Raw genomic sequence first — 26,056 nt, 5'->3', positions numbered from 1 at the left:
TAGAGCTTGCAACGAGTTCAAGTCAAAAGGTCTGGAAATTATCTTACATATTCTATCCCAGTAGGATAAATATTATGATGTTTGCAATTTGATACAATGGCTTTTCTGTAAAAGAAAGCATTTAGATTCTTTAGAATGACTTTACCAAACGAAAGAGGGCATAAATGAATGGAGAGAGAAAAGAAAATTGTTTGAAGACAGAGAATGTTGATTCAAGAAGTTCCGTACCTTTAAGCTTTTTCTTAATAAATAAATAAATAAATAAAAATTATTATAAAGTTTGATAATTAAAGATGCTTGTTGTCATATTTTAAATTTAAAAAGATATTATATCTTTTTTAAAATTAAGATTTGTAATTCTTCTATTAAAGAATATTTACATCTTTTACAAATTGAATATTCTTTTACAAATAAATTACTAATTACGTTATCTAGATGTAAGTGAATATAAAATGCCCTTTTAATTTTTAAAGGGCCTTAGAAATTACCATAATCAAATACTCAAACTATTTGCTAATTGGAATGCAATTACAGGAAAGCTGAGTTAGCATCAGCCTCTCCGCAGTTATTGGAATATGACCAATCAATCAAATTAGATGTAGATCATTTCAGTATTCGTGAGTTGATTTTTCTTAAACAACCATACATATCATACAAGAACAGTTACCCAATATAGTAGTACTGGAACTTACACTCTTGTCAGTTTGTGAGTAATTAGAAGGGTATCCTGATTTCTTTATCCTTGAGTTAGATTGTACATTCAAATTTTCTAGCTGCCATTTTTTTAAATACCAATGTAGAGTTGTGGAGCTGCTAAAACGTGCATGCAAGGACAAAATACAGGAAACAAGTAAAATGAAATATATTTGACAAATCAATTGTGTATATACCTAACGAACTTGTCAAAAAAATTATTAGAGATCAGCATGAGATCCTCATCCGAATTCACACACTCAAGTCTTCTATGGACCACAATCCAGAAGAATAAATGAAATTTATGAAATCAAACTTCAATAGTTTTCTGATTGAGAGCAGTGTATCTCCATCTTTCCTTCTCCACAAAGTCTGCATCAAGAAACCGAGCAACAAAAGCCCATAGTTTAAAGACATCTTCAAAGTTAGCAAGAAAGCTTAATGCAGCAGTAACTACAGTTACTCCTAGCTTATCTCTATCTTCCATCTTGTTGGTAGTTACTCTCTGGCCTCTTCCTTCTTTGGTCTGTAGGGCTTTTCCTTTCTCATTTGCATACTTATCTGAAAACCAAATATGATGTAGAAATCCATAGCTGAGAGATATATTGCTTCTATCAGCAAGTTTCTGCACCAACACAGGCTCGACCTTTGCACCTTTCCAATCAAACACATTGAATGCCAAAGCAGGTCCCCTGTCAAACTTTATCTTTGGGCCATAAATCTTGACTAGGGGAACCCCTTCTGAATTAGGGTGCTTTAATTTCATCATTGAGTTCACCAGCCAATTTATCAGGTACCTTGTTCTGTTGGTGATCAATATCAACCCCAAAGAATCCACTTGATCTAAACACCTACATTCAATATTAAAGCTCCCATTTTCACCATCTTGTGCTTTCTTATTTTGAAGGCTCTCAACTAGTCCTTCCGTAGGTGCCACTATGACCTGAAGCTCTGATGATTCCTCTTCAACTTTTAAAGACTGTGTGGTTTGTATCCGACCAGAGAAAGAACTTAAAGAAGACAATTCTTGTTCATGTAAGGTAGTTAAATAATTTTGTTTGCCATCATCACCAGAAGAAGAACCCATCTCCTGTGATAGCTGAAGTAGCAGCCTTTCTGGCACAAGGTTCACAATTCCTGCACAAGAGGAGGGTTCAAGAATGGAGATAACAGATTTCTTGACAAAAAGGCATCCAAACCCAGAAGGGTTTTCTCCAAAAATCTTGTAGAAAGAACAAATGAGAAAGTCAGGGCGAAAGAGAGAGAGGCCAAAACTGTCCATGTCTTTTGGCCCTAAAGCACAAGCATCAATCAACACATGCCACCCATTTTCCTGTGCTATGCTCATCCACAGATAAGGATATCTTGCTCCTGTTACCCTTGAATGAACTGGGAACACAAAAAGACCCCTCTTTTTCTTCTTCTTACTCTTGCTAACAATCATCTTTCTCAGTTTTGATGATTGAATCCGAAGCCTTGGCCATGAGAACTCTGCTGACATGGCCTTGGCTCCTCTCTTCTCTGAGCAACTAATCATTGCTTCCACTGCCTCACTCTCATAGTCATACACTGTCAGAAGCTTCTTACTAGATTTGAATGGATATGAATCTGCCACTAGCTTGAAAGCTGAAGTTCTGTTTGCTGTGAAAACCATGAAGTAATCATTCTCAGATATGTTAAGGAACTTCATTATTCTTCTCCTCATTGCAGACTCAAACTCTGATTCCTGCCCCCCATGAAGCAATAGATTCTTCAGATTCCCAGTCTTATAGGATATGCTAAAGAAGGGAATATCAGAATATTGGGGTGGAGATTGAGGTGTTGAAGAAGAAGCAAGTTGGGTTTTTGAGGTGTCATGGTGTTGACGTTGGTAGTAAGAGAAAAGGCCAATACCAATGTAATCAAGGCATGATTGGTTTGAGAAAGAGAGATGGTAATATTCTTTGGCTCTCACATGGTCTACCTGTTCAGAGTCTGAGTATTGAGGGTACACTTTCTTGAATTCACTGAATGATTCATGCAAAGATGGAAGAGACTCATGGTTGGTGAATTTGGTGTTTGGAAAGATTGAGGATGCTGTTGTGGCAACAAAGCTGTGGCGACACTCTGAAGAACTGTTTCTTGGTTTGGTTATTGTGTTCTGAGATGATGGTGGTGGTGGGTTGAACAATATTGAGGTAGGGCAGCAACCTTGAGGGCATGCTTCGGAGGCCTCATTTTGACCAAGTGATTGCATTTTTTTCCCTTTCCTTCTTCTTTGCAATCACAGACAATTGTTGTTGCTTATATGTGTGTTGGTTTTCTTTGTAATTTTGTGTCTGGATGAGGGTGGCTTATAAAGCGCTGTGTGAACACATTGACAGGGTCAGGTAACACAATTTGGACTGTTTCTTAGGTTGTTTGTCAATTGATCTCTTAATAATATAACTGTGTCTCACCGTCCAATCAATATGTATCTAGGCGTGATAATGGTGATGTATACTTTGGGAGATTTCCTGACACGTTAAAAAGAAAGAAAAAGCAAAAACATTTCTTGTTGCATATTAATTTTCTTTTGCTTAGTTGTATGAGAGGTTACAGAAAACATAAATTTTCATAGAGTGATGTAAGATTTTGAAGTGGCAGAAGAAACATAAATGATGACAAATTGGTCGTACACATATGTAATAAAAGAATAATGCTGCTAATCTAATTTTGTTTTTCATGAGTTGACCGCAACGAGTACAGCATACTAAGAGTTTAATTTTATGATCATGGTAAAGAAAATTATTGACTATGTAAGCTTGTAATCTACCTAGGCAAGACTTTATTATCACAATAGGTACAAATACTGCAGAAGACGAGTGCTGCAAGGAAATTATTAGCTACTAAGTTTAATAAATTCTAATAGTACATGGGTGAAGAATGAGAAATGAATAAAAAAAAACATTTTTTAGTGTAAAATTACAGCTTTGAAAAGGTGGAGCAAGGTTAGTAAGTGGAGGACAGAATGGTCGTTATTTAAGCCGGCATTATCGATGAGGTCCAGAAAAAAAGAAGTCTCTTTCAGATTTCTTCTCAGTACTTGCAGACAATGCTTGCTTAAGGTTTAAGTGTTACGAAATCAAACTAAACAAAAGCTCCATTATTGTGGATTCATCATTACTTCCCCTTCCAAGATTTAGCTTAGGTGCGATGTTGTCCTTGTTTCGCTATGAACCTTTACAAATTAATGTTTTTTTTTTTTTTTCAGTTGAACATGTTGAGTGAACTGGCATGGCTTGCTCAATATATTAAAATAAAGAAGCATATATTTTGTTTTATCAAATCTCCTACTTATTAGATGTATATTTGCAAGATATTAAATATGTTTATTTTTTATCTACCAAAAAATATATTTTTTCATAAGGGAAATAATTTGTAAAATAGGAAATTTTTATGTCATACTAATATGCTTATTGTTACTTTAATTAAAGAATTATATAACATATTCTTACTATTAATATAATTATAAAAATATAATGAAAAAATTATTTAAGAGAAAGTGATAACAAATATATGAATATGATAATAAATCGTGTGAGACAATATTATGAAAGAAATGGAATTAACCTAAAATAAATTTTCAATATAGTGGCACGAAGGTTGCATTATTGTTGGCTTGATTGGGTACACAATGGCATTGGGTGTGTGAGGAGGGTGGGCTCAATAACCAATATAGAATGTGAGGCATGCTTATGATGAAGAAAGGCCCTTCTTTATTCAAAAAAGAACAAAGTGAATTTGACTGTCATTAAAGTATGACTGCAAATAATGAAAAGGAAAAGGCAAAGCTGCAAAGAAGGTTTGGTATGTTCTGCGGAGGAAATAAAGTTTGCGAAATTAGTTGCCAAGTTTGGGGTTCCCTTATAGGGTTAAGTAACTTGCTAGCTATACTATGTACCCATAATAATTTAATGTATCTAATATTCAAAATAATTATTTACCTGTTTTATAGAGTATTTGTATCGGTGCATTCTAGCATCTTTTTTTTTTCCCCAAGGATAATGGAGGATAACTCTTTTAAATATTTCTTATCATTGATTTTATATATATAAAAAATGAATGACTACAATTTAAATATTTAATTGTGAAATAGTAAATAGTAAACAGTTTAAGCACGTTGGAATGGTAACATATTTTAATAAATAGTAAAAATGTAAATGCATATATTTTGCTTTGTTTTCTTTAGGTGGTAAGTGTTATACAATTGATTAAAACTAAGAAATATTGGTTTAAATCAAATTCGTGAGGAAAGTCCTATCTCAAGCAGAATTTATACGTGAAATTTCATTTATAAATGAATGTAGGTCGAGAGGGAAATTTTTTTCTACGAACTACAATGGTCTCGACAAATAAAAACGTGACATATATACATTTTTTTAAAATTTTTGACGTGTTAAGTTGTGACAGTTAAAAACACATAATTTTATATCACCTTAAAACTTTTTGTGTAAAGAAAATGTTGGTTTTTTTATGGCACAGAAATAAAGAAAAAAATATATACAAAATTGTGAGAAAAATGAATGGGAAAAACTCAACTTTATTGAATTATTGAATAGTAATAGTATATTTATAATAACTCAAAAAATAAAAACTAATTATATAATTTAAAAATTGATAATAAATTTAAATAAAAAAATTAAATTATTTCTAAAGTGTAGAAACTATTGTTGATTATAATATTAATCTAATTAATTGAAATAAAAAAGAAACAACTTAAAGCAATTTTAGAAGCACGTTACTAACAGAAAATTGAGTTTCACATATCATGTAGGGTCCAAAGGAACCACCAACATCAAATGAGCTTTTAGGGTACTGAGTAATGAAAAGAATTGCCATTAGTGAAACGAAATCAACAATAATGGGAATAATTGACTCACGGGTCCGATGATTTGCCTTGATGAGACATCCTTGCTGAAGTTGAAATCGAAGTGCAGAGATTGAAAGAACCTAGGAAACTAAGAACATGTGGTTTTCTCCTTCAGGAAATTACCGATCTGTGCTTTAATTTATTGCTACTTTCTCACAATGAATCATTAACCGTTTAAAAAACCTTTCAATCAATGGTAAAAAAACCAGGGAGAAGTCATCCTTCACTATGCTTATAGAAAAGATAGGAACGATAATAGAATTCACCATTTGTATCTTCTTCTTTTTTTCATTATTTTAAGCAGCTCTTTTCTCTCATTCAATACTAGATGCCTATATATAGAAGTGACCATTCCTTAAAATTAATGATATGACTAGATAAAGGATACAACACAAAAAATAGAGAATAAAAAATTAGAATTATAAAAAAATTGTTATTTGAATGGAAAAAATAAAAAATATCATTATATTATATTAAAAAGTTATTGATAATATTCATAACTTCTAAATTAATCTAATTTTTATTTAAAAATTATTTTATTTTTTATACTTTATAAAAAATATTTAATGATATAATAAACTCATACAAATAATATCTAACACCCCTTCTTCATTCTCGTATTCTATTCTTACTTTTAATTACTTTTTATATAATTTTTATTTTATTTTCTATCTTAAAATATTTATATAAAAGATGCTAAAAATATAAAAAAAATTATTTCCTTTATAAAATAAAAACAAGATAGTAATTTTATAATTAAAAATTTGTAAAATGTTTTCTAAAACAAGAAAACCTTTAATTTTTTTATGGGAAAGATAAAAAGCTTATTTCCATGTATTTAAGCAACTACTCCTAAAGATTTTTAAATAATATAAACTTGTGTTAATATATATGTGTGTGCGTGTTAAAACATTGAAGAAGAAAAAGCCGTATGTGTGTGTGTGTGTGTTACATCTCCGACAGATCTTCATAACTTCAGGCACAGAAAAAACAGCAGCTTCTTCCACAGGCACAGGGACAGATTAACACGCACGTTTATAAATTTACACAAAAAATTACACCAAGTTTAGCATTAAAAATGCACTTGCCTCAAGCATCTTACTAAAAGGTTGGCTTTTATGTCACACTAAGAAAATGCTATATACTAATTTACCTTAAGCTCATAAAGATGTTAGGCTGAAGTTATGCATTTCCTCTATCCTTGGATTACCTCTTATTTGCTACGAATCCATGAGATAAAGCTAAAGCAGCCATAGGGCAACTCTCCCTTGGCATGTTAACTATAACATTGTCTTTTGGTGGGTAGCTCCATAAATAATGACTATTTACATGCCAAGAGAGAGGTGCCCTATCGTTGATTTGCTCACAAAAAACAGTGTTTTCAACTCAAGTTGGTGCTTGTGCCTTGAACTGCCTCTGGTTTGCATGTGATACTTGAGCAGCTTTTATAGCTTAGAAGAAGGAATAAACCACTAAAACATTGGCATATGCTTGAGGTTTATGCTATGAATATCCACTAAATGCTTCTTTCTTTAGCTGACATTCGTTCAGGTTTGATGCTCATAAATTGTAGATTCCAGATCCCCACAGGTCTGAAAGCTTCACTGGTACTTCAAATGAGAGAATTGGAGAAAAGAAACTGAGATTAAATCAGATGATTTATGAGACATCAGAGTTGATGACTGGCTTGGTCCTCTAAACACAAGGTTCTTGTGTCATACCTTATCTGTATTTGCTTTCAACGTTTCCTAGTTCAATACGTTTGGGATTTCTATTTTTATGTTAGACCTTTTAATTTAAACATATTCTGTGTTTATAAATTTTAATGACTCTTTGAGATTTCTTTGTCAAAGTTGATTTTTCTTGCACTTCTTGTCTCTTTTTTGCAGTACAGCTAGCTAAGACAACTATTTTTTCTCATCTTTATCATGTTTCAATCTTTCGAGAATGGTTCACATCTTGTCACGCAAACAAGATTGACAACGAAAGCAGGATCATACCATAAAAGTCCTAGCACTCCAAATTTTAGCCATTGCATGGGGGAGACATCAAACAGGAAAATTTGCTATTATTATACCAATTTTTTAATTCTATTTATGCCAATAAAAAGCCAGTAATTATACTTAAGGATAAAAATATGTTAGACTAAATATAGACTTAGTCTGTTTAATAATTTTAAAGCTTGAGCATGACGTATTACTTGTGTTAGGCTTTTTATGAAGCTTAGCCTAACTTTTTTAAAAGTTTAATTTGGTCTATTAACTTGTTTAAAAACTTATTTCGTATTAAGATATTTAATAGATCATTCAACTTTCTTATAAACAGGGTATTAAATTATTTAAATAAGTATATATTTTTTTAAAAGTTTTAAGGCTTTATCTAAATAAATAATAAAAAAAAATAATTCAACACCTTAAACATGTATAATAAAATTATATATTCCTATTTATCACTTTCAAACCAAATATTTAATTTAAATAAGTAAATCACTACACGTACAAAAAATAAAATAAAATAAATATTTTTATAAATCATTAAGCAAATCTAGTAATATAAAGTCTTACACATTAAATCAACAAATATAATATAACTAAATAAGTTTTAAATTTAAAATTAGTGAATGCAACAAATTAAATTATAATGAAAAGGATTATGATTTTTAATTTAATATTTTATCATTTTAAAATTTAACTAATTTAATTATTATATTATAATTTTTATATAAAATTATGTAATATATTATTATAAATTTTAAATAGGTCATATTGATAGGCTTAATAGATTTTTTTTAAATTTAAGTCTGACTTATTTAATTAATTAAATTTTTAAAAAAATTTAAATTAAGTTTATTAATTAAATAGATTAAACCGACTTAGACTTTAAATAGGTTAAGCTGAAAGCTCACGTTGAACGATCTAACCTATTTCTATTCCTAGTTGTACTTTCAGAGAGAGATTAACAGAAATAAGGAAGACTACTATATATTAGCTTATTATGCTCATGAAACTTTGATAAATTTGATTTTTCAACTTTTCTTTACTCTCTGCTCATTTGATTAATTATTAGTAAACCTTTCTGTGAAGTTTAATTATCTAATATTCTAGATGAATTAAAAAAAAAATCTGACTAGCACTTATAGCATGATGTCCTCAAAATCATTTGTATTTTTATAAACGTTGAAAAATTGTCTTATTAACTCATCGCATTTTTAATTTTTAAGTCAGGTCAACATAGTTTAAATTTCATAATTTATTTTTTATTCTGTTTTTAAATTTCTCACTGTAATTATATTGACAAACTTCAAATAATTATATAATACTATTAATTTTATCTCCCTCTATTTTTAACTTTTACTGTCCTTTCAACTTTTTTTTAGTGACAATAAATTAATGTCACGTGGAATTTAAGTTTTATAATTAGCTACAGTGTTGATATTAGAAAACTAACAAATTTATGAAACCCAATAATCAAGATAAGAAGACAAAAAATTATTAATAGTCAATAATTTTGTTATTTAGCTTTAAGAAAATTACTTCAATTTGATATATTGTTTATAATTTTTTATTCGCGCTCCCATTTTTTTGTGACATAAGTATTTGTGTTTATAAAATGCTATTTTTTTTTAAAAAAAAAGTCCAACACATTCTTCAACATGATTTTTATTTATTTTTTGCCAAGCTTCTTAAAGTCAAACAATGCTAGTTTAATAGTGAATCCCGCAAAACAAGTTCATGAAGATTTTAATAAGTCAAAAGGTATATTCTTTCTCGAAAAATATTAAACCATTAAAATAAATATTATGAGTTTGTATTATACATATTAACAAACTATACCCTAAAATTATGGATGTTTAGAATCCTATTTTACCATTAAACTCAAAGTTTGAGCAGTTCAAGTTATATTTAATTTTATCAGTGTCGAATCAAGACTGATCTTATTTCTTATTTACTTTACCAATTCGACTAATGAACATCAATTTATACTTTTTCTATCTTTCTCCATTCACCACCCCCTTATTTGTTCCATCTTCATCACCGGCATCACTAGACTCGAAATTTTTGGCAACCTCTTCTAGCAAACGTTAGATAAGACTCATTAGTTGCATTGTGAACACACACACAGATTTTTAGGCACTCAAAAAAAAAAAATGACATTATGAGTATTCTTGTACCAAAGGCTATCGCATTGTTGAAAGCTTGACAAACTGTTTTCTTATTTATCCACTCTTCCCAAAACAAATCAGTTTAAGACTAATGATCAAATAAATCTTCAACAGTAAAAATCTAGAGGCATCCCCATTGGTTAATCTTGTTTCAGTGCTGTATCAGCCTCACAGTTTGGGTTCACTCTAAGTATGTGTGTGGAATTAATGATAATAGCTTTTTGTAATTTTATTCCATTTACGGTCTACTTGAGCTGAAAACCAAAAGGGAATGAAGCTGTGGGTTTCTTCTCTGATCATCAATGGTTTCAACACTTCGACAGCTTTGATATTATGAATAAGAGTAGTGTCATAAAAATCACATCACTTGCTTCCTTTAACAAAACTTGTGAATTGAAATATACAAAAGAAAATGTATGAATTGGACTTGAATGCCACGAGTTTCATTCCCTTGCATACTGCTGCTCTTCGGTGGACATAGCATGGAATATCATAGATGAATAGATATATTAAGCTAAAGCAGCAATAGGGCAACTCTCCTTTGGCAAGACATGCCATGGAGTGGTCATGATAATTTCCTGCCAATAAAGAGGTGCCCTATAGCTGGTTTGCTTATTTACTAAAATCTTGTGGAAGCTCCTGCTTTTGCACACAACCTTCCATGAGCATTACAATTTATAATAAGCACAAGACATGGCATAAACCAATACTCAAAAGCATATGCTTGAGGTTATGTTGTGAATATCTTCACCTGCTCTGGAGAGAAATCATGAAAAGTTGATGAAAGGTAGATGCTCCTTCCATTTTATGAAGATGCCTGGGGTTGAGGTATACCGGATTTTACAAAGCATATGCTCGTGTCAATTCTTTTACTTTAAAAATACTTTATATGTTGGCTTTTCAGAATTTATAAGTCCAACTAGCATTTTATGTTCTTGAATTTGTGTCCTTTGAAATTAAAAATATATATACTGCCAGTTTATTTTTTGGTCTTGAATGTTCTTAATCTAAAAGTCACGTTAAACTTAATCTAAATAAAGTCAAGTGGATCTATTTAAATAAAACAAGGTTTTTAGAGTATTTTTTTCATTCACAAAATTAGTGTTACCTTACTAAAGGAAGAACTACCGAATTCCTTATCACTTGGACCCCGGGTTGGTGTGACTATCTGTTTATTGCCATTTTAAGTAAGAATATATATGAAGAAACAAAGAATTTGAGGCGTGATCATCCTTGTCACAGTGACCAACATATTCGCTGATTATTATGGGTTTCTTTAGTAATAAATAATCTTTCTTCTACATGCTTTTCTGTCAATGACAAAGAATGTCCAGAAAACCATAAACTAGATCACTTGTTCCTTCCCATTTTTAATATTGCTTCATCTGACTCATCCTTGGATTATTATTTTTTATTCTCAATTGAAGTCTGTAGAATAATTATGCAAACAATAGTGCATCATGAAAGATATTAAGTAAAAATAGGTAGGTAATTTCCAATCAAGAAAGGTAGAACTTTTCATCACATTTGACTACCTTAACCCTGCTTTTTCAATTGTTTTTTCAAGTTTGTTGAAATTTTTTCCCATGGCTAGTATTATAGTGTATTATTATGATCTTTACTCAATTCAGAGGGTTTTTCTTTACGGTTTTTCAAAGTCTACTCCTATCAAATAAGATCGCGTGTTTAAAGGATATAATTTCCTTCCATTCAGACTAACACACATTGGCTATTCAAAGGTGATTTAACATTTAATGTTCCAACAGATGAAAAACTTGAAATGAGATTGCCCAAGTTGAGAAAGTGTAAAAGGTCGCATCATTGATTCTAAATAAATAATAATTATATAAACCGGTTATGAAAGAAATTCAAATAAGATTTGATATCGTAATGAAAAGACGATGGATCGACAATATCCAACCTTGGAGCAATATTGTTCTGATTCTTGGAAGGTAAAACAAGGCATCCATCGATAGACGCTGTGTTCGAAATTCAAATTATAAACTGTTCTATAAGATTACGAATGGAGGTCTACAAAATTTTTCTCTCTTCAAATAAATTTAACCAGGTTAGTTTCTTTTTCGTTAAATTTAGGTAAAATCTATTCTACTCTTTGATTGACAGCTAAATTTAATTTAATGGCGTGAATAACTTTTTTTTATAAATTTACATGTATTAATTATGCATTAAATTAGTGGATTGTACAAAATGTTGTTTAATTTTAAAATAATTTTTTATTTTTAATGTTTAATTATCTATTTAATTAATAGGATATAATAAATATATTTTTATCATTTAATTAAAAAAAGTACAATTTTATCGTTTGCACACAATTTATATTATTATTTTTATCATTATCTTGATCATAAAATTATAAGATAAAATAATGTGATATTATCTTATGTGTTATGTGTTATTTGATGTGCACCGAACATTGACCAAGATAAATGTTTATCACACTCATTCTATTCTACTTTCGAAAATATTTTTTAACAGTCATAAAATAGGGTATAGTTTGGGAGGAAGAAGAATGAGACGACAGAAAAGTGAAAAGGATGAGAGATAAAGAAAAAAGTTATGATAAAGGGAAAAAAGTGATAAAAAGAAAGGAAAGACGAAAAATAAATGCAAAAGAAACTAAATATGAATATATAATTACTCTTTACTTTTATCTTACCTTTTTGTTTATTTATTGCTATCTCATTATGACCATTAAATTAACCTTTTAAAGTATACAATTTATCTTGTAAGAAGAGTTTAGTTAAAAATAAATAAAATAAAATAACATGATGTTATTTAATTTTTCTTACCTTTATGTGCACAGAAGATATATAATAATAATTTAACTTATTATAATCTTATCTTTGTTTTATCCGGTTAAAGTATCAATTTTTTTTTTATCTTATCTTGTTTAATAAACATAAAATATATAAGTTGAAATTTTTTTTTCAGAAATTTTATTATATCAAATTTTATTATATTATGAAATTTACATAATTATCATACAAAAGAAAACAATGCGAGTTTTTTTTTTTATTTTTTTAACTATCAACAGACAGCACTCAGTAGAAAATGTCTGGTAACCACTCAGCTATACCAAGCATCAAATATGAAACAGCGGAAATATGCACTGAACTGATGATCCCTTCACTTCCGCCCAAGATAGAATCTTCTCTTTATAATCTTTTCTCCCATATACCTGTCTCAAATCAATGAAAGAGTAAGAAAATGAATATAACTTAAATTGTAAAATTATTATCATTATCAAATCACAATTTCTATATAGATAGGTGCCTATATATGTTTACCTTCCAAGCATCATTACAGAAGCTTGAGGATTGGTCCCCGGTGAGCGATTAAAAGTGGAACCATCAATTACCCTCAGAGATTCCACACCAGAAACCTTATAATTATGATCAACAACCTTACCACGTTGGCATCCTCCATGGTAATGCCAAATTGTTAGGACAGTGTCGATGCAATATTGTTCCAATGAAAAAGCAGCACTGGGATGTTTTGGCCTCAAGTTAACTGGTAAGTGCAACATCAAGTCTATTAGAGTTTGGACCGGCATGTTGTGATAGCGAAACCTTGAGAATGCTTTGGAGTTTATCACATCTATGATGGTTTTCATGCCTTCAACACACATCCGTAAGTCCTCTGGATCCTTAAAATAGTTGAAGGTAACTGAAGGGTTATCATTGGGATTAGTGGTTATGAGCTCCACATGACCCGTTGATCTTGGTCCAATAAACTTTTCAAGTATGACTCCTCCTTTAAGAATTGGATTGGCTAAAGATCTAATGGTGTCAGCAACACTCTCCTTGACTTCTGGGGAAAACGTGGAAGGTTGACCAGACTTCAAATGAGGACAAAATTTCAGTTAAGTTTCCTTCATGAGAAAACTTCTAATTCAAGGAGTTGAAAGGGCGTGCACTTTTGACATTAAGTTTATATATGGATGGATCACCTGAAAGAATGTGAAACCGAAAACCAAAAAAAGGGAAATAGTGGAAAATAAAAGTGGCTAGATATATTTTTTAAGACATTGCTTTACGTTATGTGATTCGTTATTGAAGTGTTTTATTAATTAAACTGTGACTTCAATTGGGCCAGATTTATCAAATGACACATCCAATGTAAAGCCTAAATAGTTATATGGATGCAAGTAGCATAGTGGATACTGACCTGGTTTGTAACAAATTCAAAAATCCCTTGAAGCCTTTCGGACCAAGAATGGCCCAAGCTCAATCCACTGGCTGTTTCAATGAAGCCACCAAACTTAGTGATCCCCACTGTTTGGATCAAAGAGACTTCAACAGGCACCGGGGAAGGAACTACTAGAACGTTCATTGGATTATCTGCCAGCCCTTGACCCACCAAGGGTTGATCCAAAACCACTTTGATTCCATGAGCCTGAAGATGGCTAGCAGGACCAATCCCACTCAGCATCAGCAGCTGTGGGCTTCCAATTGCACCAGCTGATAAGATTATCTCGTTCTTTGGTTTTGAGATTAAGTATGCTATATGCATGATTCCAAGTGCATCCTTGAAAATAACTCCATACGCTTGAGGCCTCCTTTTTTCTGTTTAAAAAATTATGATCAACATCAGTTACCTAAAATTCATATCAAATTGATGAACGAGGCATCTATTCTTAATTCCTAACCTATGTTATGCTTAAATAGTATCTTCTGCACTGTGGCATGCAGATAAACAGAAATCCTCTTAGGATCAGCATACTCTAACAAATCAGCTGCAGTGTGCCTGTGACCCTCCTTATCAAAAATTGTCCCTCCAACCTTAGTCCCAGGCAAGTGATCAAAAGTGAAACCATTGTAAGGCAACACACCAACTTCAAGCAACCCATCCCTCACTGCTGATTGCCATTGCAGCATTGAGGGCTCAAAAACCACCTTGTTTTCAACCCATTCATATGAGTCCTTAGCCATAGTTTCATTCCAACCACTTTCCTTTATGTACCTGGAGCTAGCCCGGGAATAGAACCCTGCATTCAAGACAGAGCCACCACCCAAGACACGAGCCCGGGCATTTAGGACCCCGTCCTTGGATATAAATTGTTGGGCAAATGATGAAGGACTTGTGTCAGAGAGGGAATTAACAAAGTTCATTATGTTAATTCTCTCTGGGTTTGTGTATGGAGAGCCTCCCCTTTCAAGGACTAAAACTCTAGCACCTTGTGAGAGTGTTGCTGCTAGTGGACACCCGCATGTTCCTCCACCAATCACTATGTAATCATAATATAAGATTGGCGGAGCAGAAGTTGCTTCTCTGACAAATGTGTACTTTGGATCTGCATGATGGACATTTAGGAAGGAAGAGATCAAAGAAAATACGTGCTATTAGAAGAGCTTTAAAGAAACACTACCTACCTATCATTCAACTAAACAAAAGAAACTTGCTTTGTTGTTGTTCTCATTTTTCTATTCTCAATTCTTTGATTAAAAGGTTGAAGAAAACAATTAGAACTAATAAAAAGGTCAACTCATAACAACATCGGAACTTAACAAAATTTTTGAAATTGAAAACTAGTACTCCACAATAGGGTATTACCTTTGCCAGAATAACATAAACCGTTAAAGAACATGCACCAAAAAACAAATGCCCATATAAATTTCGTCAACACCGAATCCATAATGTCTATCTTCACTTGTTAGAAGCTAAAACCATTTGCGGATTTTCCCAAAGAATCGAAGCCCTTTTTATAATATTATACCCAGAAAATTAAAATCTACTTCATGCACTACCCTTTGCTCTTGCACATAAAATTTGTTTGTTCAACAACATCCATTTTGAATATCGTTCCATATAAAGATTAAGTGTTCTTGGAACTTGTCGTAATGCATGAAGTGTGAACATGGCATAAATTGGATCTCTATTCCCTTGGAAATTATTCTTCAATATAACGTGTGGTTAACCAAAGATAGAAAAAAGTGACTTTGCAATTACAGGAAGTTAACTCCTTTATATTAAACTTGACTTTTTATTCTTAGGAGCCAAGGTTGTTTTTAACGGTAATCCTAACATACTAAATTTTTTTTTATTCATGATCTTAACTATTAGTTTGATATTACAAAAGTAAGTGAGAAACATCAAATTAAGAAGAAAAAAGTGAAACTCACATTATTTTTGTAGATTTTAATAAATAATCAGAAATATGTTAAATAAAGAATGTATTTTTAGCATTCGTCTTTCCTCGATATACTTATTTCATTAGTTCAAATTTTTTATTATGCAACTTTCTTAAAGTTGCATGCGAAAAACTTCGTTGCTTATGATAGATACACCTGATTAGAATCAGATTAGTCAGATGTTTAGTGTAATATTTGAATATCAAAGTTTTAAACATATATATGAGAGAATTGACAGAGTTGAATTTATTATATAGAAGATAAATTTGTTCTCGTGTTATAATCTGTCGCATCATGCTTGCGTAAGTTCCATCCAAATGACCTTACAACCACTGATAATAAAATTGTAAATACATGCATGGTATCAGATACTATGGTGATTGATATAGATCGTAATTTGGGTTAATGTTGTAAGTCTAAGTCATAATGATGACTTGTATGTTAAGAATTCATATGGTCGTTTGTGTAAAAAAATGTTGAAATAATACAAAACTCACTTATGCGAAATTTATGTTTCGTAGTGATTAATTTGTGATTCCTGATTGAGGAAAACCTTTTTTCCACGAAAGATAAAAAAGAAAATGGTTTAGACTTAAAAGTGTAGCCAAAAGGACATTTGGCAATTACTGATACATTATGTGAGTTGTGAGGGTAATCAAATGCGACGATTAACAAGTCCTCGCCGTGAATCTCTTGTCTTGCTTCTGGGTATAAGCTACCCATAACTTAACCATTTTGCATTTCACGATTTTCTCTTCTTTCATTTAATACACAATAATGATTCATTGTACACACATACTAAATTACGAAATTAAGTTCTTCATTAACAAAGGCCAGATCGCGTAGTTTTATTGCAAACAATTAATTAATTAAAAGTTATAACTATATATGTATATATATCATAAATTTATATTATATTATAGAAATATTTATAAAATGAAATAGTCAATTGATTTATTTTTTTCCCTTTACGTAACCTTTTTCTGTCCGTTTAACTCATTTTGCATTGAACTTTGCCCTTCAATTTCGAATCGAGGACACATCACAGTTACGCGTCAAACCTACGGATGCACTTTCTCTTTACAAACACGATGCCATGTTTTTAACGATCCAGTGAAAAGTTGAAAACATGGAAATTTTATTTATTAACCCAAAGTAAATAAACCGCAATTAAATTTGGTATACACTGCTACAGTATGCACTTAAAATTCGGTGCCAAATAGCTACTGCTATTTATTATCCTAGCGGAAACGACTTCCTCTAAATTTAATTGCCCACACTCCCAATAATCATGAACTCGTCAACGTGTTTCTCAGCAAAACCAAACTCGCACTTGCTTTCCCTCTTAAATCCACTTCTTCAGAGTCTCCTGTTACTTTATCATTTGGGTTGGATTTGGTCATATGTTCGTCTCCTTTTCCTTCACTTGCGACTATGCATTTATTATACAGAACAAAAGTCAGAACTCTATTTTAATGCTTTGACGAGGGGGGAAAACTGAAATTTATATTTTATAAATATTTGTTTATAGATATTAATATAAATTCATATATAATAAAAACAGTAACATATTACAAGATTTAATATACTCATCGTATTAAATGTTATGAATTTTATATTAATAAGACTCTTACTAGTTTCTCCTATAATTAAATGGTATGAATATAGAATACTTATGATAAATAATTATTTTTTATTTATTTTAATAAATTGATTTTTTTATATAAAAATGTTTATTAATAATTTATTATTACTCATTGATTGAGATGTTATTTAATAAAAATTTATTTATTAATATAGATATTATGAATCTATACTAACATTATAATATTTTCTATTAACAAACAATTCTATTAGTAAAAAAAAATCTATATAAAAGCTAATGAAACGTTGATACTTGTCTCGCTAGTCCCCATTTCTTGTTCGTTTTCGAACCCCACTTGAGGCTAATGGAATTGTTGAATTGAGACTGTATTCTTTCAATTCAGGTTCAAATAAAAATGCAACAGTGACCACTTTCCATTGTTTGGCTTGAGAATCTTATTTTTGAAGGATGGCTATGACATATTCTCCAATGACCAATTCAAAGGGGCTTATAATTTGTCTTAACTAGGCCTTCACAGTGGTACTAAAAGGACTTCTCAACTATGCATTCAAAACATGAAACGAGAAAACCAACTTTCATATATTAATTAATTAAATCCCTAATCTACTTCTTATCATGTTCTCGTTTAACCACTTTCGGCACCCACGATTGCCACCAAGCTCTATCATGAGGAGATTGAGATCAACGAACCATACAGGTGGCTACACAAAATGACTCCACGTGTGAAGTATCCCCTTTTACCTAAGTGCTAGTGCACACAATTCAGCATCTTCACATAATCCAAAGTCTCCACAAGCCTTGAATTTACATCCTCATCAACTCCACAATTTTCAACTAAACCCCCGATTAAAACCAAAGCTTGAAATCAATCACTAAACGCCAAAAACTCATGTCGTTGAACCCAACTTTCCCATTCCCCCAACGCAAACGGCAAAGATACACTAATTACGCATGCTGCCCCAACCAATACACGTTACATTACAACTTTTGATACCTATAAATATGGTTAAGGCTTTGTTTTTTTTCAACCCTTTCCATTTGTTTTCTCATTTGTTATATTATAACATAACATGGGTTCCTCCGGTGGATCAAAAAGCATAGCAGATTCAGCATCATGGTACTGTGCCATGGTGTTGTTGGGTATGATGCTGTTGGGGTCAACAAGGGAGAGCACTGTGGCTGAAGAAACAGAGGCTGTAAGAGGGAACAACCTCCGTGAGCGACCGTGTGATGAGATATATGTGGTGGGGGAAGGGGAAACCTTGCACACAATCAGTGACAAGTGCGGTGACCCGTATATCGTGGAGCGCAACCCGCATATCCATGACCCGGATGATGTTTTCCCTGGCCTTGTCATCAAAATCACCCCCACCAATACTAACAATTTGTTGAACAAGTAGAGCTTAAGCAATTACAATTAGTCTAGTGCTGTTACTTGTCTTCGTTATTGTATACAGATTTATCAGGAAAGAGTAAAAGGGAGGGAAAAATATATATTCTTAACTGTTGGTATCTTCTTAATTTTTGTTTTTTAGCTTTCCATTATTAATTGGTTTGTAAACCTTTGACGAAACTATGAAGATACACACTTTGGATTCGTTCTGCGATGAATTCGATGTTCTAACGTTGGAATTTGGAATAGGTTAACCTTTTTTGTTCTTAATTTTTATTCTGTGTGCGGAGATGGATATAGGTGCGGCTGCACTTACAGTTAACTGCTGTGTAGCCGTTTTTGTATTTTTATTTCTATCATTTCTTGTCGAGAGGAGAGAGGGGATTATAGTTCAAGAGATTATAATTAAGAGGGGATTCTTAAAGAAAGTGTACTGCATTTTTAGTAATAAACTTTTTTCGGTATACTTTAAAACTAAATTCTTGTATTTCTTTTTTATATAAAAACGTATGATTAAATTCATATTAGGTTAAATAATTTAAAGTAATTTTTTAAAATTAATTTTACTTAATTTTAAAAGAATTTAGCTTAAACCCGAAGTTGATCATACGAAATTAAGGGAGGAGGGGGGGGGGGGGGGGGGGAATAAGAATTTTGAGAAAGGGCGAAATAAGAAATTTGGTAACCAAAATATCTTCTAAAACATACCATATGCTATGGCCAAGACGATTTTTACATTATATTTTTGGGTATAGGGTTTACATCATCATTTTAATATCTTCGTTGTTGGTTAATTATTCTTCAGAAATTAATGTACTAGAGCAAATTATGCTTATTTTCGAAGATATGCGTTCTTCGCCTAAAATATTACTTCTTGACCCAATTGAATAACAATTTATAATATCTGTTTAATCCGTGAAAAGATGCGGTAAGGAAAAGAACTTGAGTCTGAATCAACCATAATAAATTCACAGACCTTTTCGTTGAAGCACAACAATACTTCTATAAACCTTCTTTTAAATTTGGGAATTTGTAAAACGAAGGAAGATACGAATTAAACCGTGGATAAAAAAAAATGCATGCGATGTTAACATTTTACAAAATGTCAAAAACACAAATTATATATATATATATATATATATATATATATATATTATGACAAAAAATTATTGAAACTTATAACGAAAAAATGTGGATCTAGTTAGTTGGATATTACGAGCAGTAGTTATGATCAATTTTATTTTTTTAAAAATATCATCGCGCAAACAGACTTGAAATGAACTCTTTATTGTAAAATAATGAACAACTCGTTTAAAAAAAAATAGCCACTTACTTAATCTTTATATAAAACTCACAAATTTAGAAATTGATTATCAATTGACATGTTTAGTAAAGAACGTGTATTATAAATTGTGAATTTTTTCTGTTGGTGTTGCCTTCAATAATTGGCAGTATTAACGACTTGCGTCGATTTCACGGCTGAATTTTGTTTTCTGGGGCATATATTGTATATTTAGCATATTTTATTGACAGAATAACATAAATTAATACCACTTCACTTTAAAACCGATAAGATTCAATGCAGTAATATCAAATGGAATCAATTCCTATTTTGTGTTTTGAATATCTAAGTTATCATTTTAACTTTTTTAAATGGTATTTAATTTTGTTGTCAAGTTCTGCTTATGGTAGAAAGTGTAAAATTATAATAAAATCAGAGTAATATGGTGAGAAAAAAAATGCAGAAAAATGAAGTATTATATTATAATAAAATGAAAAGATAAAGACACAAAATTTAACGTAATTCATTTGAAATAGACTTCGTCCATTTAGCAAATATATAATTTTCACTACAATATTAAGCAATAATGTATAAAATTGAATTTCACAAGAGTTCTCATTGAGAAAAACTCTCAATTCTGGTATAAAACCTCATTTAATATTTTTTTTTTCTCGTAAAAAGCCTAACTTGCAAATGAATAAATGTTTTCTCACACAATCTAATATGTTGGTCGTTATTTGTTGATGTAAGACGTAAATGACGAGGTTATACGAAAGTCTAAAAATTTACTTTGTTTAGGAATGGCACGGTCTAATGGTCAGTAGTTAGATAATTTTTACCGTGACTTATAAATTAAGAAGATATTTTATATTTTATATAAAATAAATTATTATTAATTTTAAATTAATAGATAACGAGATTAATATTTTATTTATAAAAAATACAAATATTTTTAAATTTTAAGATATTAAAAGAATTATCATTAATCATCTTAAAAAATATATAATATCTTATGACTTGTCTATTTCACTAAAGTACTCCTGTATCTAACAACTTCTTTAAATAAAAATAAAAAAAATAAAATATTAAGTTATAAAATAATATATTAGATATTCAAAAGACTAAATTAATGTATAATATAATTATTTGAAACATTAAAAAAGTCAAAGTAGTAAAATCTAAAAAAAAGTCATTTTATTAAATTAAAAAACAAAATAAAAAGGATGTTTACATATCCAAAAGCTGAATTTATGTATATTATAAACATTTGAAAGATTAAAATATATTAAAATATTGAAATGTAAGATATAAACTTATTTGTGTAAATCTTATTCTTATCATAATAATTATTATATATATTAATAAAATAAATAATTTTTTTACCTATTCTTATAAAAAAAAATTGATTTATAACATATATTGTAAAGTACTGATATTTAATTAAAAATTTATCAAATCTAGAAATTTTATTTTATAATTATAATCTCATGTAAAAAAAGCACTGTACTGTTTATGTCATTCTCTTCTGTTGGTAAATTTTTAAATGACGAGGGCAAACCAACGGAGCAACGTTTGGGTTTTAGTTTCGACGAAAGGCTTGGCCACGGTTGGGGCGAGGGAGCCCACGGGAGCTGAATCACCGCTCCAAAGGATTCCTTCTCCTCTCTCTTTCTTCTTCATCTTCTCAGGTCGCTCCTCTCTCACACTTCCTTTTTTTTTTTTTTTTTTGTTTCAGATTATAATTATTTCTCTTTTTAATTTCAAGTTTTTTCCTTTTTAACAACTGGTAAGATTTGACCACTGCTCTTGCTCTTGGATCTGGGGTTGTTTATTTTACGCTGATTTTCATGGGTTTGTGCTGTTTTCACTTGTTTCCTTTGGTTCATGGCTTTTGGGTGATCGTGTTTTTTATTTTTTGTTTTGTCGTTTTGAGTTTGTTGAGAATTGTTTATGTCTTTATCGATAATTGTGGTTGGAATTTGTTGTTAGGTGTCTAATCCATCCAAAAGAGTTGTTTTTAATCTTGTGGGGTTGTGCTAGAATCTATTTTCACTTTTCAGTCTTTTGTGAAATTTAAAGCTGGGGAAGCTCGAAACTTTAATGATTGTAATTTTTGAGTCGTCATAGAATTCATTACTTGCGGTTTTTGTTTGTTGTTTGCGTTTTTCTTAACCTGAATTGGCTATTCTGCAATGAATGATTGGAGTCTTATTGTCATTGTTTTGCAGATCAACTGATTTGGAAGGAGAAGTGTTCCTGGCTGAGGAGTCCAACTTTCAATTTTTTCTGTCCTTCTCTGTCTTATACTCTCTTACTTGTCAGATTCATGGAATTCTGTGCCTTACAGTTGCAGTGAATGTCTTTGTCAATCATCAACCATTTTCAGTTTCTTTAAGGATCTACCTGAAGTGGGGTTTGGGAGGATGGCAGTGTAAAGAAGAAGATCAAGTTTGGGATTTGTGTTTAGTAATCTTATTTTGTCAAAGTGATTATACTATCTCCTGAACCAGATCTTTCAGAAAGAGAATTTTTAAGGTAAGTTGCTTGTTACTGATATATCCGGGTTTGCTGAGGAATTAGAAAATTGTTATGGCTGTTGCCAAGTGCAACAGCAGCAGTGAACATCCAACTTCTTACAATTGTTACAAAGTAACAAGCTTGTCTGAAACCATATTAGACACAAACGAAATCTCTAATCTGAAAGATCGATACATTCTTGGAGAGCAGTTGGGTTGGGGACAGTTTGGTGTCATAAGAGCGTGCTCTGACAAGCTGACTGGAGAGGTTTTGGCCTGCAAATCAATTTCTAAAGATAGGTTGGTTACTTCAGATGATCTGCAGAGTGTTAAACTTGAGATTGAGATAATGGCTAGGTTATCTGGGCACCCAAATGTTGTAGATCTCAAGGCAGTTTATGAAGAGGAAAATTTTGTTCATTTGGTGATGGAGCTTTGTGCTGGAGGGGAGCTTTTTCATTTGTTAGAGAAGCATGGGAGGTTTTCTGAATCTGAAGCTAGGGTTCTCTTTAGGCATCTCATGCAGATGGTTTTGTATTGTCATGAAAATGGGGTTGTTCATAGAGATTTGAAGCCTGAGAACATTCTCTTAGCTACTAGATCCTCCTCATCTCCAATTAAATTGGCAGACTTTGGGCTTGCAACCTATATCAAGCCTGGTACTTGCTTCCTTTGCTTCCTTTGCAAATATCAATCTTCTTTGCAATTTCCATTGCTCCACTGAAAATGCCTGGTTTTCATCTTCAAAAATTGGGGTTTGTTTAAGCAGGAGAGAGTTTGCATGGGTTAGTTGGGAGTCCATTCTATATTGCTCCAGAGGTACTGGCAGGTGCATATAACCAGGCTGCTGATGTCTGGAGTGCAGGGGTTATTCTTTACATTCTACTGAGTGGGATGCCTCCATTTTGGGGAAAGACAAAGTCACAGATATTTGAAGCGGTTAAGGCTGCTGATTTGAGGTTCCCATCTGATCCTTGGGATCTCATTTCTGAATCAGCTCAAAATTTGATCAGGGGAATGCTCTGCACAGAATCTTCTAAAAGACTCACCGCACAGGGGGTTTTGGGTAAGTTTTTCTTTTGCTGTCAATGTCTATCTACACTTATAACGCAATAATGACAGTAATTGAGATATAGATTATAATTCATGAATATGCAATAACTTAATTTAACCAACAAGTATATTTTTATTTTGCTTAGGTCACTATGGCCTGACAATTCTGTTGGTTTTTGTAATGGAGAATGGTTTACCAATGAATTTATGCTAAACACTTTACATTGTTTAGACTAAAAGGGCACCTCATATGGTATTAAGTTCACACTATTCATCCGTTTATGATATGGACGTTCAAAACATATGGTGGATCCAAAAAAATTTCAAAGGGATGGGCTGACAGCATAAAAACTTTGACCTAGGAATTAATACAACACAGAATATGGATATGATACGACATGGATGTAGACACAGACATGGAATTATGACAAATTATAAAATTACAGGGAAAGTTTAAAAAATGCAGTTAGAAAAATGTTGAAATTGTCAACATTAATACATGTCTAATTGTCTATGATAGATACAACATGATACAACTACTATTTAGAAGTATCCTTACTTTCTTGAACCTTACATATATAATTATGCTAATAAATACAAGATAATGGTTGTTTTGGGAAATATATTATAATATTTGTATCTATGTAAGTATGTAACCGATCTCATCTAGTGAGATAAAGCTTAGTTGTTCTTGTTGTTGTTGTATCTATTTATCTGTACCATTTTATCCTAATATTAGTGATATAAATGTCACTAGTGTGTACAGCCCTTTTATACTCTTTTACCTAATGTTTGAGTGATATAAAAAATAATATCACCTGTTGAAATAATGAAATTGTTTTTACCCAGCATATTACTCAGGCATATGCCCTGATTTCTCTTTTGCCTTGTTTTGTTATTTTACTGCCCTGAAGACAACCAGTTTTATTTCTCAACTTGTCAACCTATGGCTTGGAGAGTTGTTTCTTTTGGTGGGACTTGGAGGCTGTTTCCTTTTGGTTGTGTGATTGTTCTAAATGATCTTCAATACTATTATTTAAGTGGGTTTTAATTATTGCCTTGGTGCAAATGCATAAATTTGTCAAATGGACAGTGGTTCTAGTTTAAAATAGAGTTGCCCTTCCCTGTCCTCCACCAAGCATAATAAAGCATCATATGAAAAAGAAGAAAAAGAAGAAATGAGAACCCAAAATCTGTTTCCTAACCTTCATCTGAACTTTTCTTTTGTAGATCATTGCTGGATGGAAAGCAATCAAACAAATACTGAACAACTAAGTGAACATAAAATCAGAAGTTGTGGAGATTTGGATGTTGGTAGCAACTCATTTTCTGGCTCGTTTATGTCCAGGAATCAGGACATCAGCTTTGGTGCTGGATCTCCCACATGTGGTTCTCAATCACCTACATTCACATGCAGATCCTCATTTTCTTCCTTTTTTGAGGAACCAGCAACACCTTGTTCTGTTTCTGGTGGGTTTTCATTTCAGAGCTCAGGTGGTTCCACTGATTTAGAATTTTGTTCTACTGTTCCCACAATGCATAGCTTTGCATTTCTCTGCCCCGTTTCTGTTGTTGAGCAAAGGGGCTGTAAATCAGAGCTCTCAACTAACATGTCAGATGTGAATGCAATTGCTGGAGGTATGTATAGAGTTTTTCATTTAAACTATCTTCATTCTTTTTAGCCCTTTAATCTGATACTTGTCATCATTGCTTCTACTTCCAGATTCTCCCCTTTGCTTTGGACATGATGTTAAAGAAATGGATTGCAAGCCTGTAGAGGCTAAAAGGGCAGGTGGAGCAAATGGCCATAGGGCATTGGGACTCCACAGCAAAAGAAATCGGACAATCGGACTTGGTGAGCGGGAGCAACTTGATCTTGTGGTGACTGAATCAGTGATTCGTTGGTCATCATGCACACAACTTCCTACATCACCAAGATCATCTCTTGTCTGTTGAAAGGATGAATTTCTGGACAGATTGATTGAATAACTTGATGTGTTGACTAAATTTGGCATACTAGTGCAAATTCATCTAGCACGTTGTATATGTTTCCTGAATTTGCATTGTTGTTGCTGTCTTCTGGTTGGGGTTAGTTTTGGTTCAGATTTTTGTGGTAGGTTAATCGTGTGGTGGCTTCTAATTGCTCACTATTATCTTTTTCCTTTCATCCTCATTTACCTTCTCATGTGAATTACAACGAGTGTGCGTAATAAGAATTGTGTCTGGTTTGTAAAGGAAGTTGTGTCTTTATGTATCCAAATGTTTGAAAATGAATTGTAAATTGATGTGTTAAATTATTATATTTTTT

The 26,056-nt window shown here is 31.7% G+C and overlaps 4 protein-coding genes across 5 annotated transcripts; 2 read left to right on the top strand and 2 right to left on the bottom strand.

Moving 5' to 3' along the window:
- Positions 1-595: 595 nt before the first annotated feature.
- LOC113872441 (molybdenum cofactor sulfurase-like) lies at positions 596-3,009 on the bottom strand. 2 transcript variants are annotated; one of them, XM_027509990.1, is made up of 2 exons: positions 1,765-3,009; positions 712-1,584 (listed from the first exon to the last, which is right to left on the bottom strand). In XM_027509990.1, the coding sequence occupies exons 1-2, from the start codon at positions 2,927-2,929 to the stop codon at positions 1,004-1,006; spliced, it is 1,746 nt and encodes a 581-aa protein (XP_027365791.1). In that variant the 5' UTR covers positions 2,930-3,009; the 3' UTR covers positions 712-1,003. The 2 variants fall into 2 exon arrangements, with proteins under 2 accessions (XP_027365790.1, XP_027365791.1); XM_027509989.1 differs by having other exon boundaries at positions 596-3,009.
- A 9,884-nt stretch (positions 3,010-12,893) lies between these two features.
- Positions 12,894-17,301, bottom strand: LOC113871823 (protein HOTHEAD-like). The gene is made up of 5 exons (XM_027508921.1): positions 17,226-17,301; positions 14,416-15,060; positions 13,935-14,332; positions 13,055-13,605; positions 12,894-12,945 (listed from the first exon to the last, which is right to left on the bottom strand). Exons 1-5 carry the CDS (start codon positions 17,299-17,301, stop codon positions 12,894-12,896), a joined length of 1,722 nt encoding a protein of 573 aa, XP_027364722.1.
- An 889-nt stretch (positions 17,302-18,190) lies between these two features.
- Positions 18,191-19,106, top strand: LOC113873425. The gene has a single exon (XM_027511531.1). It carries the CDS (start codon positions 18,575-18,577, stop codon positions 18,902-18,904), a length of 330 nt encoding a protein of 109 aa, XP_027367332.1. The 5' UTR covers positions 18,191-18,574; the 3' UTR covers positions 18,905-19,106.
- Positions 19,107-21,738: 2,632 nt separating this feature from the next.
- LOC113872217 (calcium-dependent protein kinase 26-like) lies at positions 21,739-26,046 on the top strand. Its single transcript, XM_027509594.1, has 5 exons — positions 21,739-21,867; positions 22,408-23,354; positions 23,465-23,761; positions 24,979-25,386; positions 25,472-26,046. Exons 2-5 carry the CDS (start codon positions 22,769-22,771, stop codon positions 25,702-25,704), a joined length of 1,524 nt encoding a protein of 507 aa, XP_027365395.1. The 5' UTR covers positions 21,739-21,867; positions 22,408-22,768; the 3' UTR covers positions 25,705-26,046.
- The last annotated feature ends 10 nt before the right edge of the window (positions 26,047-26,056 follow it).

The sequence above is a fragment of the Abrus precatorius genome, unplaced genomic scaffold (genome assembly GCF_003935025.1).
Source record: "Abrus precatorius isolate BTA unplaced genomic scaffold, Abrus_2018 Scaffold7, whole genome shotgun sequence".
In the NCBI taxonomy this organism is placed as follows: domain Eukaryota; kingdom Viridiplantae; phylum Streptophyta; class Magnoliopsida; order Fabales; family Fabaceae; genus Abrus; species Abrus precatorius.
The sequence above is the reverse complement of the archived record's forward strand: the minus strand, read 5'-3'. Positions and strand labels throughout refer to the sequence as shown.

What these genes read in the sequence shown, in the direction of transcription:
- LOC113873425 (XM_027511531.1), top strand. Translation starts at nt 18,575, where the DNA reads ATGGGTTCCTCCGGTGGATCAAAAAGCATAGCAGATTCAGCATCATGG.
- LOC113872441 (XM_027509989.1), bottom strand. Translation starts at nt 2,929, where the DNA reads ATGCAATCACTTGGTCAAAATGAGGCCTCCGAAGCATGCCCTCAAGGT.
- LOC113872217 (XM_027509594.1), top strand. Translation starts at nt 22,769, where the DNA reads ATGGCTGTTGCCAAGTGCAACAGCAGCAGTGAACATCCAACTTCTTAC. An exon ending in TGCAACCTATATCAAGCCTG is followed by an intron (nt 23,355 to 23,464) that starts GTACTTGCTTCC and finishes TTGTTTAAGCAG; the next exon opens with GAGAGAGTTTGCATGGGTTA. An exon ending in TGTGAATGCAATTGCTGGAG is followed by an intron (nt 25,387 to 25,471) that starts GTATGTATAGAG and finishes TTCTACTTCCAG; the next exon opens with ATTCTCCCCTTTGCTTTGGA.
- LOC113871823 (XM_027508921.1), bottom strand. Translation starts at nt 17,301, where the DNA reads ATGACCAAATCCAACCCAAATGATAAAGTAACAGGAGACTCTGAAGAA. An exon ending in AAGAGGGAAAGCAAGTGCGA is followed by an intron (nt 15,061 to 17,225) that starts GTTTGGTTTTGC and finishes TCCATCATGCAG; the next exon opens with ATCCAAAGTACACATTTGTC. An exon ending in ACTATTTAAGCATAACATAG is followed by an intron (nt 14,333 to 14,415) that starts GTTAGGAATTAA and finishes TTTTTTAAACAG; the next exon opens with AAAAAAGGAGGCCTCAAGCG.